The sequence below is a fragment of the Podarcis tiliguerta genome (assembly GCF_965153285.1).
Source record: "Podarcis tiliguerta genome assembly, chromosome: 7".
In the NCBI taxonomy this organism is placed as follows: domain Eukaryota; kingdom Metazoa; phylum Chordata; class Lepidosauria; order Squamata; family Lacertidae; genus Podarcis; species Podarcis tiliguerta.
The window spans coordinates 56,421,584-56,433,701 of record NC_139540.1 but is presented as its reverse complement, the minus strand read 5'-3'; the positions used below and the strand labels follow the sequence as shown (position 1 = coordinate 56,433,701).

The following is a 12,118-nucleotide window of genomic DNA, read 5'->3' as shown; positions in this document are numbered from 1 at the left end:
TGCATCCCACATGGATCACGTTCACAACCCGAGCGTCCACTGTACATATATACATACATGTATATATGTATATATATATATATGTCTTCTTCCGATGGTCATGTGTTTTCTCTTGACCTCTTGTCTAAAAAGAGGTTACAAAACTAAGGTCAACCATGAACATCAGTTAATTCCAAGCATGAGTGTACAATAAATTCTTCAACACATGGTCAGCAAACTAGACAGATCTCACTGAGAGTATCAGAATCTGGGCAAGCATGAAAATAAGAGTAATTGCTTGAGCAATGCAGGGAGATAACTTATAAAGAGAGCTCCCACCATTCAAGACTCACATAATGTTCTAGCCCTGCTCTAGGTCTCAGCCTGAGAGACAGCAGATCACTAAAGGAACGACTGCGGCGAAGCTTGTCAAAGAAAGCATCCTGCAGAGGATCTAAAATGGAAAGCTGGAGCCTGTCTTGTGGAGGATGCATCCATTTCTTCAACCATTAAGCAAAAAGGAAGCAATTAGTTCAACTAAATCACTTTTATATGAGACTGTACGTTATAGGAATCTTTGGCTAAAGCAACTCTTGGAAATTAGAACATGTCAAAGGCCTCTATAGGGAGCTACAACAGCAATAAATGATTCATATATATATATATTTCTGAGTCTGTGGGTGCCAGATGCCTCTAATCCCTGCATCCAACAAGTGTTAAAATCTGATCAAGCCTTCTGATCTCTGGATCCAATAAGAGTTAAAAGCTAATCAAGCCAGGCTAGATTCCTGAACCCCTGGATCCAGTACTTGTTAAAATATAAGCCAGGCTGGCTTCCTGATGAGGTCATTGCCTGGGTGATAATCTATTTGGAAAGGGCAAATGAGGGTTCTCCCTCAACTTGCAGATAGTGGGAAGAACAAAATCCAGAGTTTAGAGTTGAGTTTGGCTATGATATGACCTAGAAGCAAAGCAACAAGCAGAGAGAGAGAGACAGCCATGCTGGACCTCTGCTTGAATCCAAGGCTGTGACTACTGTATGGGGGAAACAAGACCCGTTTGGGGTGTTCATGCTGCAAAGCCCTCCACTGCAGGCTCAGGTTGTATATATGTGAGCAAATAAACAATATATCATAAAGACACCACAGTCTCTGCAGTACCTCACTTCCAAAAGGAAACACAAACCCTGTGTAAGCACGCCTGGAAACCCTGGAATCTTGCACTGCTCGGGGATTGGGGTGGTGTCCAACTAATATATATGTTTAAAGTAGTCTTGAAGTTTAAATGACCAAATGTATGTTTATGCTGCTACTGCCTTCAGGCCCCCCCCCCCAACTTTAAAGCAAATTTATGGCCATCCAATAAAAGGGACTTCTCAGTAGTGGCACCCACCCTGTGGAATGCCCTCCCGTCAGATGTCAAAGAAATAAACAACTATCTGATGTTTAGAAGACATCTGAAGGCAGCCTTGTTTAGGGGAGTTTTTAATGACTGATGTTTTAATGTATTTTTAATCTTTTGTTGGAAGTCTCCCACAGTGGCTGGGGAAACCCAGCCAGATGGGCAGGGTATGAATGAATGAATGAATGAATGAATAAATAAATAAATAAATAACATCATCATCATCATCTCTGCAATGAAGCTTTTTGATGTGCAACGGTTTATGAATAAAACAGTAGATTGTTTACAAATAAAGAATACACATATTAAGGTAAAATGTTAAAAATATTACTGCAACTTGGGTAATGGCGAGGGATCTATTAACAGCCGCTATCATAGTTAAAGGGGACAGGTATTTTAATAGTGGTTATTAGGATTTAGAAATAAATTTGTTGTGCTTTAAAAAAGCTTAGAAGAAGATTGAGGAGCATCAGCATTGAACTTACGTAATCACAAAGTTGTGTGAAACTATGCATTGACTATAACTGTTATTTATCCACTGAGTCTGTATTAGAGAGGCACATTGAACTTACAAAGAATGAGTGATCCTTGAAGGTCGGGGTTTCTGGAGTGCCTTGGCTATACATGGACACTCTCCTTTGGAGAGCGGATGCTTTGTTTGTGTTGCCCGCGGATGGGGTCAAGTCCTCGACATCAAATGGGCTGTAAAAAAAGAAGAAAGAAAAAGCCTCTCATTAGATTGAATTACTGTTACAAGGAACCCTTGTTTTCTGTTCATTTTTAGGTCATCAGAGCAGGGACCTCCATCATCTCCCAGTGAGTCTCTGTAAACAACACATTCACAGGATAACCCTCTGGTACTCTGTGCTAATTAATCTGGAATAACTATGACCTACTGGTTTACATTTTACAGTCATGGAGGGCCAAAGTACATATTGAAATATGAAACCTTATGGTTTTTGTCTCGTATTACTAATCTTAGTTTACAGCAAGTCTTTTCTTCAGCCTCCTTATTAGAGAAGCAAAAGACTATGGGCAGGGAGGCAGGAACCCCCTTGATCTGAAGCACCATTCGCACAACCACCAAGTCAGCTTCACTTACTGCCAGGTGATCTCCAGGTTCAGCTTTATCGTGCCGAGGTCATTGATGTCCACAGCAACAACTTGAGGCTGAGCAGCAAACAACTCTTTTGTCTCGCAGGTAACACTTCCCACCAGGATGTGAGTAGCAAGGCCTTTAACTTCTGTGACCTTCAAAAGCAACACATGTTAATACTTAGAAACAGAATAACTATGTATTATGAATGGCACAGTAGGTCGGTAGCAGTGCTTAGAGTCAACTACAGTGGAATCTTGGTTTTCAAGCTTCTCGGAAGCCAAATGTTTCGGAACCTGAACTCCGAAAACCTGGAAGTAATTGCTTCAGTTTTTGAACACGCCTCAGAAGTCGAACGGCTTCTGCTGTGTGGTTTTCTATTTTCTCAGTGGAAATTGCTGACAACCCCTTGCGCCTCAGTTGTTGAATGTTTCAGAAGTCAAACGGAATGGATTACGTTCAACAACTGAGGTTCCACTGTATTCCGCATTTTTCTACAGTGGCCTTGCTACATAATATTGCATATTTTCTGAACCGGAAGATGGAACAATCAGCATTTGACTGTTATGCCCATGAGCAATGATATGAAAATCTGCCTTTTAAGGGACATTTGTTTTATCCACGACAAGAAAGGTAGGCTGCCCTAGCACACTTTTGTTAACATATGCCATTTGTGGGTTTTTTGGGTGCACCAAATTGCAGCTTTCATATTATTAACTAGGATTCAACCACCCTTCACCCTAAGGTTCCAGGATGGGTTACTGTATTGAAAACAATATTAAAAACACTTTTTGAAAAAAGAGTATGGTTGAGAAGGGTAGTGATGCACTGACAACCAAGTTCCTTACCTGACTCAATATATAAAATCACTGCAGGATACCTGGAGTCTCTCACAAAAATTAAAGGCATCCAGGATATGGTCTGAGGGCACCTGCACCTTGCTGAAGCTAAGCTCAGCAGGTCTGAGTTTGGCCAGTGACTGGGTGGGAGAACCACATGCACATTGTCTTTGATTCCAAGATGAAAAGAAGGTGGGATTATAAATGTATGAAGATAATACACATAAGTTCAATTAATAGCGGGAAGTCTGAATGGCACTGCTTACTACCTGCAGAGGAGCATTATAGTCCTACTTGGCTAACATGTGGCTAGTTAAATGAAAACCATGATACTTATACTGATACCTTAATGGAGATCAACCCAACGATAAGAGGGAGGAAGACCATTTCTTCTCCATCCCAGCTTTGCTTGCCATTGACTTCTATTTTGCCTTTCAGTTTCCATCTCTGACGGCCATACCTCATGAAAATCTGTGAAAAAAGGAAAAGTTGTAGTGTGTTCTCTCAACCCACATATTTGTACTATCTGTTTCTCTCACACTCTGTCTCTTTGAACAAACCATAGTGAGAAGGATAAGAGTTTTATCCAACCTAATACACTGTAGCTACAATGCATGCACAGTGACAGAATACCACTATGCATTTTACAGTTCGAGCTCTTTTTTAAAAACGACAATGGCAATGTAAACCATAGCTTTTGTAATCTTCCAGAGAGCATGCCGAATAGATTTGTACTTTGTAGTTCCAGAACATTAGGAAGAAGAGAAAGCTAAGGAATGGTCACTTTTGTTTAGGGGTGCTATGGAAGTTTGGAAACCTTGAATGTCAATGCAAACAATGTGTTTTCATGCAGCGTCACCAGCGCACCCCACTTGAGCACAGACTCACAAATTGTGGCCTGGCCAGAGACAAGTGATTACATTGTAGGTTCTACTTGTCGATGAACTTACATCTCTGTCCTTGAGGGGAAAAAGAAAAGCAATGAAAGGGAGAGAGAGGCTGGCTTGAACTTTTCTCATTGATCAGCTCAAGTCAGCCTGTCCTGGCTGGATATGGGAGCCACAAGAGGAAGAAAACCTATGCCAAGAACAAAATATTGAGAGGCATGCTGACACCCTTCCAAAACAAAGCTAAAGAAAGATCTGTTGTTATCTTGCTAGCCATCCATCAGCTCTCTGGGACCAATTTCATAGTCTTTACGTGGGAAAGGCTCAGAGTGCATTCATCCATAAATAGAGAATAGTGGGACCTTTCTTGCTGTGCAGGATATGAGAACAGGAAGAAATGCCATGTGGAAACCTTTGAACGTGATGGAAAATGCCATTTTTACAAAGTCACTCACCTCATACTGGTCTCCAGGGCAAAGTCGAGCAAAACCAGCCAGACCTAGGAGCCAACAACATTTGAGATCCGTTTCAGAAGAAATGCTTATGCCCTCTCTTTCTTACATCAGTGACTCTATACTTGGAACTTGATCACCAACACTCCACAATGCTGCCAAAGCTCTTATGCCATTGAGAGAGCAACTCTGAACTCTGAACTCCATCCTCCTCTCTCGCCAAAGGAGGAGGATCCAAGCTGCTCCATCCAACTCCTTCAACTACTGCTCCTCTGAAAATGGTAGTGATGGATGCCTGGTTTATTGTTTCTGTTACTAGGGTTTATTATGGGATGCATGGGGAGATTGTTGGGGTAGTTGGTAGGTTCATTTATTTGGGAGCCCTGAATGCCTAATTTATTCTCTGTTCCCTGGCAGGATTTGTCTGCTGACTTCTGACCAGGCTCTTTAAGTACAGCTCGCCAAGACAGATAAAGAATCAAGCTCATCTTCAAATAAGCAATGCACTGGGCAGCACTCGGCTACTGCAAAATCTTCCATCTTCCATTCTCCCTCCCCATATGCCAGGCTTTGCTAGATTATATTTCTTGAAATAGGCAGAATTATGAGGACAATCAGTTACCTTCCTTTCCATGTAGTAACAGCAGCTGCTACTATTACTACGAATAAAAAAAAGGTAAAGGACCCCTGACAGTTAAGTCCAGTCGCAGATGACTCTGGGGTTGCAGTGCTCATCTCGCTTTACAGGCTGAGGGAGCCAGCATTTGTCCGCAGACAGTTTTTCCGGGTCATGTGGCCAGCATGACTAAGCTGCTTCTGGTGCAACAGAACACGGGAACCAGAGCAGCGAACGGAAACGTCATTTACCTTCCCACTGGAGCGGTACCTATTTATCTACTTGCACTTTTTTGTCGTGCTTTCGAACTGCTAGGTTGGCAGGAGCAGGGACCGAGCAACAGGAGCTCACCCCGTCACGGGGATTCGAACCGCCGACCTTCTGATCGGCAAGCCCAAGAGGCTCAGTGGTTTAGACCACAGCGCCACCATGCGAATAGTAATTAATTAATGAAATAGGGAGCATTTTCCTGTTAACTTTTAAAATCCTCACAATTCTGAACCAGAGAGGGCCACTCCAAATATGCTCCCCCCCCCACATTCCACATACAAAACACACATGGTATTTTACTATCCAAAAATGTAAGATAAGGGGTGAGCTCCCTGTTGTGAAGGGTGAAAAACTGTTTACTAGGTGTGCTCTTTACTGGAGTGAAATGGTAACCCCACTCAGGAATATCAGAGCACACGTGGGCCTCTTGACTGGGGGCACAGATTTGGGACATTCATTCTACATGACAGGCAGAGCGTGAAGAAAGTAAAGATGAAGGTTAAATGAGTGACAATCAGTCTTATCATAAAGCTACAAGATCACACTGGCACCAAAGACACACTGCTGCATTATGAACAGCTCATCTTAACTACTAGTTTTGATTATGGAATCAGATGGCAGTGGCCTAAATACATAGGAACGGCAAGGGGAGTGTAGCTGCATGGCATTCCTATTTTCATCCCATTGGTGGCAGCAGCTCCTCACAAACTGTGCTGACTTTTCATGTATTTAAAAGGGGTTTTGGAGAAATTATTCATTTGCGGTCTACAAAATAATTATTCCGGAGCAACTTCACTTAAATAACATAATCAGGGAAAACCTCGTACTGGCACAACAGCCGGGAGGTTTTAATCAATGAAAACCTGCCACAGAAATCCTGTGTCAAACTCGGAAATAGGACACAGGACTCTCCTGAGTCCCAGTATCCTTAATTCATGGGAACTGGTTTCCTTTCTGCTGTCACATAGCATTTATTAAAACAACATTATTTGGGGCAAATGTCACTCTTGCACTAATGGCTGGTCTAACATATATTGATGCGGCTGTGCCCTGTAGCTTCATTCTCATAGCCAAGGGGATCTTTCCCTCTGCCTGTGAAAATAAAGACATTGTGTCTCCTGCCCTCCTCCCGCACTGCTCCAACTTCCAGAACAATGCAGCCCTCTTTCAGGTTCATATTACCTCCCACTTTCTAATTTATTTATTATTTATAAATAATTTAAATTTACTAGCACGCTGCCATTGGCTCCATCTCCCTTTTGATGCCTTAGTATAGGACAACTTGATCTCTGCAGCCCATCTCCCCTGTTAAACACATGGGGCAAACAGAAGCAGGTGAAAACAAATGAGAAATGGAAAACTCTTAAGGCATTCCCATAGTGCCTCTGCATCAGTTCGCTGTGCTCCTGCACACATTGGAACCTAATGAAAGTCTATTACATCCTGTCATATATGGTTAGGGTTTAAGCTCCAGCTTCCAGAAACATAGGCTCCAAAGTGTTTTTTCCTGGTTTAATCCCAGCACCTACATTCATTACTACTTTCTGGGGAAACCTTTCTTGTACAGATTTATTCGGGTTCACAGGCAAAGGAGGACCAGGCTTTTGCAACATCAGTATGCGGGATGACAAAATCGCAATTGCCCCGTTTGTGAAGGACCATAGCTCAGCGGCAGAGCTTGTGCTTTTAAGAATCAAAAGCTTGATTCTGGGAAATATATTACACTCCCATTATAATCTAGATAGGTATTAAAAAATACTCTCATTCTTTGTCTCAGAATCCCTGAGAGTGACAGCATTTCTTAGCTGTCCCCCAAACTTCACCCCAGCCATATCACTTTGAAGAAGAACGCATGCTGAAAATCTTAGAAAAATGTGCTGTAAATACTTGATATTTCACCATGTACAATTGCTGCTTGTTGCTTTGAATGTCGAGCAGAGTAGCGGGGTGCTTAAGCGTCCATAACCAATGTGATGGGAGGAGGAAAACAAACCTCTCATCTAAATTGGTTTGTGCTCTCAGTGTTTTCAGAAACACAAGCACAGAGAGAGGGAGAGAGACAGTGCTTTCCCTGTGCTATTTGTGCAGTGAAAGTAATGAAAAGTGAGCCAATTACCTTTCATCTTAATGCAGAACTCCCCCATTAGATTTTCCAACTCTCCTTCAATAGTACACATGTTCTGTGTGGGAAAAGAGGAGACTAGTATCAGTTCAACTATCCAAAATATAGAAGTGCCTTAAAATACACTATGTGGTGGATGGTTTTTTTTTTTTTTAAAAAAAAGTAACTATATGTAGAAAGTTCCAACGCAGTCCTGACTCTTGCTGAAGCCTGGAGACGGCGGAAAGGAACAGGGAATTAAAGAATGAGAATATGCTCCCAGAAACAGATATTTTTTTCCTTATTGTCCATGGAGTCAAGAGCTTAGCAAGTCTTCCCCAATGTCTAGACTCTAGCGAGCCAGGCTGACATCTTTACAAGTCATGAAATGCTGGCGCAAGCAATCCTTTGACTTTTGGCAGGGCTTAGAAGTCATTTCAGGACTTCTAGAAAGCCATGGCCAACCGTAGCTCTTCCAGGGCATGTACACACACTGAATGCACACTTGTGCAATTTTCACATGTGACAATTTATAGAGAAGCTTTACACCAATTTCCATATGGGAGTGCTTTCCAAGTAAGAATTTTGTAACAATAACTTTTTGTAACAGCCCACAACCCTCCAGCTCTTGGTCTCAGACAAGCACTTGGAAGTTTCTCCCAGTCCTTCTGCACCTGGGAATGAAGTCTAGCTCTGCCTTCAGTTCTCCAGCTCCGCCCCCCCTGCAATTCTCTCTAGCCTGCAAGCCTCATCTTCTGCCCCCCAAGTCCAGAACTCCCACACAAGTGTTTCTAAAGCTCATTCTCTTCCACGCAGAAATGGTCACTGGAAGAATTGAAGTGAAGCCCCTGGTAGACAATTTCCCAGTCTGTTAAACCTCTGTTCCCCCAGATACCTTTCAAAAATTCTGGAATTGAAATTATGACACCAGTCAGGATTTCCTTGGTGAAAGAATACTTCCTTGCCAATTACTTCCATGGTAAAGGAAGAAATCAGTTCCAATATCTGTTGGGCAGTTAACACTGAACAAGTGTTGGTCTTTTTGTAACTCTTGAGTTAACAAGATGAGGTCCATAGTATGAACCTCCGCTCTGGGCGGTAGGATCCACACGGCTGCACACGTATGAAGCTATATCAGTGGCAGCAGATTCCATGCTTTGATCAATCCATAATCTGTCTTCTCAGCACTATAACAACTCAATCAATGCTCCCACCACAAATTAGTGGTAAATTTAACCTGTGGAAGATTACGTGCAATGGGCCATCATGTACCTCTGTGTATTCTTTGTAGCTTTTGTTGATTTCTGTCAAACTCTCCCGAGCTGCCCTACTGGCAGGGGACAACCCAAATGCTTGTTTCATTTTGCTGGCACCATCGCGGAGCCGTCTTTGGATACAATAAGCTTCAAACAGTTCGTCAACCTGAGTGGAAAAACAATAGACCACTGAGTTTTGTTTTAAGGGAAAGAAAAAGGAAAGTTAACTGAAAGGAAGTTAAATGAAGCAATCCAGAATATTTTTCTATACACAGATTGGTGTGTAGACAACATCATTGCTGATGCCACCCCTACCTTCAAACTGAAAATAATTCCAGTGTGGAAAAGCACCTTCCTATTTACAATGACACGATGACAACAATGAATTCATCAGCAGCCTCTCGTTTCTCTGTCACTGCCTCATGCTTTTCTGTAATTTGTTCAAACCTTCCCTTCTCTCATTAAGCTTTCTTTAAAAACTTACAAAAGATCCCTGCTTATCAGCTTTCGTTGCTTGGATTAATTCTCAGAATAAGAAAAATGCACCAGCAATATGCCACTGTATTGCACTGAAGTAGCTCCTCCACAGAAAGTTCAAGCTTCTACATTAGTTGGCCCCTTCATGGATCACTGCTTTGTCATGGCAAAGGGGCTTGAATAACTCCAAAAAGCTGAGCTATGCCGTGCAGGGCCATCCAAGACGGACAGGTCATAACCGAGAGTTTGGACTAAATGTGGTCCACCTGGAGAAGGAACTGGCAGACCACTCCAGTATTTTGCCAAGAAAACTCCATGGACATAAAAAAGGAGAAGCTTTGAGAAGGAAGTGAGTTTCCAAGGCATGCTCTGGTTCATGGGGTCACGGAGAGTCGAACACGACTAAGATGACTAAACAACAACATGTTAGTTGGAGCAAGGCTCATCCATCATTGTCAAGTAACACTGACAATCCTTGCAATATAATACGCTTCACATATTGTCCATGCCTAAACTGGCCAGCTGGAGAAAAACCAGAAATTAAATCCGAACCCTCTTCATTCCTAATGGATAAAATGCGTTGCAGAATAATACTATGTGTGTATGGGGTGTTAAGGGAGGTGTGTTAGGGTAGTGCTTCTGGTGGGGAACACATCGTGCTCCTTCTGGGGTAGTCTCTCCACCTTTGGTCCCTACCCTGCATGCAACTCTCACCTGTGGCTCCTAGAAGCTGTCAGCATGCAGCAGTGGCCACACCCTGGGAAATGTCTTTGACTGGCTGGCTAAACCAGGTGAGGGTAACCAATGGGTCACATACCTTTGGTGAGTTAGGGACCTTGCATGTGAATACAGGCTCTGAGAGATTGAGCTGGCAAGACCAGTAGTGGGTCCAGCAGTCAAGAAGGTGGTTCTGCATGTGCTGTACAGGGAAGTGAGGGGCAGATGGGGCTCATCAACCTGGGAGGGGAGCCCATGTAGGAGAAGGAAAACTCTGATCCTAAATCTCTGCTGCTTTGAGGGATATCTTCAGGAGAATAAAAGGCAAAGGAGTAAACCCTACAGAAATCCAGAGTGGAGTCCCTAAGATAGTGCCTTGTTCCGGTAGCTCCTGCAGCCAAGCTGGTGTCACATGTATTGCTCTGCTTTTCTTTGGACTACATCAGTGAGGCCAAGAGAGGGGTCTTGTCGTATGGCAGCCCAGAACCTCCATACACACTGCCCAGGCTTGAGTCCCAGGGAGGTCACTTCAGTGCTGCTAATGCAGCTGTTTGACTTCACCCCCAGAAGTGCACCCCATTGTCTCTTGAGACAGACAGATGCCAACAGCAACAACTAGTTAGCCAAACCTGCTTCATTAAAAAATAAGATATAGATGCCTACAACACACATTACAGCTAGTATTATGTTATGCACCAATCCTCAAAGCTCAGTCCTAGTGGAGGCAGTAAATGGTATAGCACTTGTGGGTCAGGCTACTGTCTCCATCCTAGAAAATGTTTGCTTTGTTTACTTCTGTTAACAAGGGTGTTAACAAGGGTGTGGTATGACATTTGCACTCTCTTTCTCTTTCTGAGTGGAGTTATCACAGACCCATCTGCTGTGCTACAGAGCTACACATTAGTTACCACATTTCCTGTTTTCCTTGCTTTGTTTCCTGTTCAGAGTATAATTTTGAGTCACAGCTCTCACTGGAAGACCAGCATGCACTGGTCCTCAGTCAGTCAGCTTAAGTTTTGCTACTTTCCATTAAAAGGTTTCCATGAGTTAGTTGCTTACATTCTGGCCTCATAAAACCTTGCTTCACATGAAGTCCCTTTTATTTGTCACCATGGGCTACAGAACAGAAAGCTAATATGCTGAACAATTTAGTGTGGAATTAGCTCTGTAGCAACTCACTCTTCGCTAAAAACACCGAAATCACTTGGCTCTGAGTGGGAGGGACTTGAACAAAAAGTACTCTGCTGCATGACATTTTGCTGGCAGGGAACATATTATTCTAGGAACTATTTTCTTGATGAATATTTGATCCGTGAGTATGGGAATAATGGCTGTGTTCTGGATGCCCTAGCACAGAAGATTTTAGCTGAAAGCAGGCAAACAATCCATACTTGCTGCTATGCTCCTTGCTTTAAGCGAGGGCTGCCCTTGGGGACACAACTGCAGTGTAACGCTGGAATGGCACTGCTAGCACAGGGCCAAAATAACTATACCTAAGTATCTTTAGGTTGTGTGAATAATGGTAAAAATGCAAACAGCCGCTGCAGGGGGCCTAATCAGGCTTTGCAACTTAGGGGAGGGAGAAGAGAATTTAATTTATCCAATTATTTGGTCCACAGGATAGCCTGGCATTTACTGACACAGCCATCAAGTATAAAGGTAAAAGGTAAAAAATGTAAAGGACCCCTGACTATGGGGTTGTGGCGCTCATCTTGCTTTCAGGCCGAGGGAGCCGGCGTTTGTCCATAGACAGCTTTCCGGGTCATGTGGGCAGCATGACTAAACCACTTCTGGCGCAACAGAACACTGTGACAGAGCACTGGAAACCAGAGTGCACGGAAATGCCATTTACCTTCCCACCGCAGTGGTACCTATTTATCTACTTGCACTGCCGTGCTTTTGAACTGCTAGGTTGGCAGGAGCTAAGACAGAGCAATGGGAGCTCACCCCGTTTGCACTGACCTTCTGATCAGCAGGCCCAAGAGGCTCCGTGGTTTAGACCACAGCCCCACCTGTGTCAACTATAG

General features: G+C 43.2%; 1 protein-coding gene across 5 annotated transcripts in view; it reads right to left on the bottom strand.

The window, feature by feature from the left end:
* Window positions 1–12,118, bottom strand: part of RIPOR2 (RHO family interacting cell polarization regulator 2) — a 105,901-nt gene that overhangs the window by 23,528 nt on the left and 70,255 nt on the right. For 4 of the 5 annotated variants that reach the window (XR_014513265.1, XM_083449154.1, XM_083449155.1 and 1 more), the window contains exons 7-12: window positions 8,914–9,063; window positions 7,657–7,720; window positions 4,658–4,701; window positions 3,661–3,786; window positions 2,483–2,631; window positions 1,953–2,082 (exon numbers count right to left, since the gene is read on the bottom strand). Coding sequence is in view for 4 of the 5 variants with exons in the window: in XM_083449154.1 (XP_083305280.1) it covers window positions 1,953–2,082; window positions 2,483–2,631; window positions 3,661–3,786; window positions 4,658–4,701; window positions 7,657–7,720; window positions 8,914–9,063 (663 nt within the window). In the remaining variant the exon portion in view is untranslated. Of the gene's footprint in view, window positions 1–332; window positions 480–1,952; window positions 2,083–2,482; window positions 2,632–3,660; window positions 3,787–4,657; window positions 4,702–7,656; window positions 7,721–8,913; window positions 9,064–12,118 lie in introns of all 5 variants that reach the window. The other variant, XM_083449157.1, reaches the window with a different exon arrangement.